Below are 2,138 nucleotides of genomic sequence, written 5' to 3'. Positions count from 1 at the left end.
AGAGCACTCAAGTTGGGTCTGGTTATTCTGGACACAACACTGGATACTCCTGTTTTAACAAACTCACAGGCTCTGGCCTTCAGGACGTAGAGACAGCATCCTTTGTCACAACCGGCTGAAGTTATTAAAATCTCAGCCCAGAACGTCTTTTAAACAGAACATAGATCCCAACCTGGCCGGGAAGTGACCTATCTCATGTCATGGGAGACTACGAAGATTTACAAGCAAGAGAGCTGTTAACCGTGCCCCCTGCTCACGTGTTGGCCGAGGAGCAGACCTCACAGCAAACATGTAACGACATCCTGAGAAGCAATTCACAGGAGCTCCAATGTGACAAAACACGCTCCCCAGCCAGGCCCTGGGTAAGGGTATGTTTCCCTAGAAAACAAAGCAGCTGGCCAATGCTCAGTCACGTGAAATGCAGCACTGCAAGTGACGACACCACGTGGCATGACTCAGAGTCTACAGAGACCTGGTGCTCCCGTGGGGTGTTCGTGTACTTCCCAGAATTCGATATTTGAATGCAAAAGGGCCATCAAATAAAGACACGTTTTACATGGAGAATGAGGAAGCCCGCAGCGGTCATTAGGGACGGCGACGCTACCTGCTGCACCGTGGCGTTCCCGCCGTTGAGGATGGCGATTCCGAGCTTCAGCGTGGCGGCGACCATCGGGCCGGTCTCACCTGAACACATGAGAAAGAGTTCTCCTCAGTCATCCCGCCTGCCGCAGGGCCCGGGCCCACCTCAGAACCTGCACTCGAAAAATTATCCATACCCTGCAAATCCGCATCGTGGCGGAGGGAGACAGGCTGACACACACCGAAAAAGGGTTGAAGGAGTAATCATGCATATTTTGCCATCAACGTTTTTACCAAATTCTGTGTAGTAGAGTCAAAAATTTAAACTATTCGAGGACATAGAAAAAAAGGAATAGGAAGGAATAACCGATTTTTAAATACTGAGACCTGAAATTATTCAAATTCGAAGCTAATCTTAAAATGATATTCAAATGAGCATGAGTCATGTAAAATTTTCTTTAAGGAAAATTCTTTACCTTCTCCCTCAACAATATTAGGTTTGGACAACTTTTATCATTTTGGTTTCCTCACTTTTATCCTGATATGTTTATAGTCTAGTTTTCTTAGGATAACTGGTCACGATTTTAAGCTATTCGAATAATAATGGCAACATTTTAAATCTAACTAGCTGACTATCATTTGGTATATTTTATATTATGTTATTCATCTCTACTTACCTCAGAAATAAAAATAATCTCCACATTTGGGAGAGGGTTGCTTAAAACCGAGTGTACCGCCATCACTTTTCCATTGCATGACGAATTGTAGTAAAAATGTTTTCAAAAATATTACTAATGTAAGAAAAAAAATCTTGAAATGGCTGGTACTGAAAAATATACTACTACTATGATTGCTAAAAAGGCCTCACTTAAAAGTCTACACGTGTATATGAAAGGTCTGCAATCTGCGGCGAGCTCAACACCCGTTTTTGTAAATAAAGTTTTACTGGAACACGGCCGTGCCGTTTGCTTCCATACTGTCTCCAGCTGCTTTCGTGCTGCTGTGACAGAGAGCGCGTAGCAGCAAAGCTGAAAATATTTACGACGTGGCCTTTCACAGGAAACGTTTGCCCATCCCTCATTTATAGGATCAGTTTGCTAGGGTTGTGTCACAGTAGCATGTCCAAAGCTTTATGAACAGAAAGAAATGTCTTGTAACACGACTCCAAGAGAGAGTCAAGACTGCCCGGTAAAGGAGAGCTCGCGTTTAAGTCGCCTGCGCTGGTCACGAATCAGAGATTTCGGGGATAGTCCGCAGCCTGACTGTCGGAGCCCCCAGGTGCAGAGACAGGGGTGCGGGGAGGGCTCAGGAACGTGCTGGGGGGGCAGGGGAGGGGGCGCTGGCAGTGGGGCGGGGCGCTCACCTTTGCTGGCGCTGACGGTCTGCAGCACCATCTCAGCGGCCCCGCGGTCGTGCAGACGGGCTTGCTGGTACAGAAGCTTTTGCTTTTCCATTTCTTTTTCCTGAACACAAATCCCAACCGTTTATGTTGTGGCGGTCAGTGAGCAGCTCTCTACAAACCACAGTTTTAGTCATCTCCTCATGTATGGGCTCTATGA

The 2,138-nt window shown here is 46.4% G+C and overlaps 1 protein-coding gene across 1 annotated transcript in view; it reads right to left on the bottom strand.

Annotated features, from left to right (window-relative positions):
* Positions 1 to 2,138, bottom strand: part of LOC105304450 (ryanodine receptor 2) — a gene marked incomplete at its 5' end in the record, with an annotated part of 220,090 nt that overhangs the window by 65,883 nt on the left and 152,069 nt on the right. Inside the window, one exon of the mRNA XM_023522367.1 lies at positions 605 to 684. Coding sequence (XP_023378135.1) covers positions 605 to 684 — 80 coding nt within the window. The remainder of the gene's footprint in view (positions 1 to 604; positions 685 to 2,138) is intronic.

This window comes from Pteropus vampyrus, unplaced genomic scaffold (assembly GCF_000151845.1).
Source record: "Pteropus vampyrus isolate Shadow unplaced genomic scaffold, Pvam_2.0 Scaffold342, whole genome shotgun sequence".
NCBI classification, from domain to species: Eukaryota; Metazoa; Chordata; class Mammalia; order Chiroptera; family Pteropodidae; genus Pteropus; species Pteropus vampyrus.
Note: the sequence above shows the minus strand (reverse complement) of the source record. Positions and strands in the feature narration are given on the sequence as shown.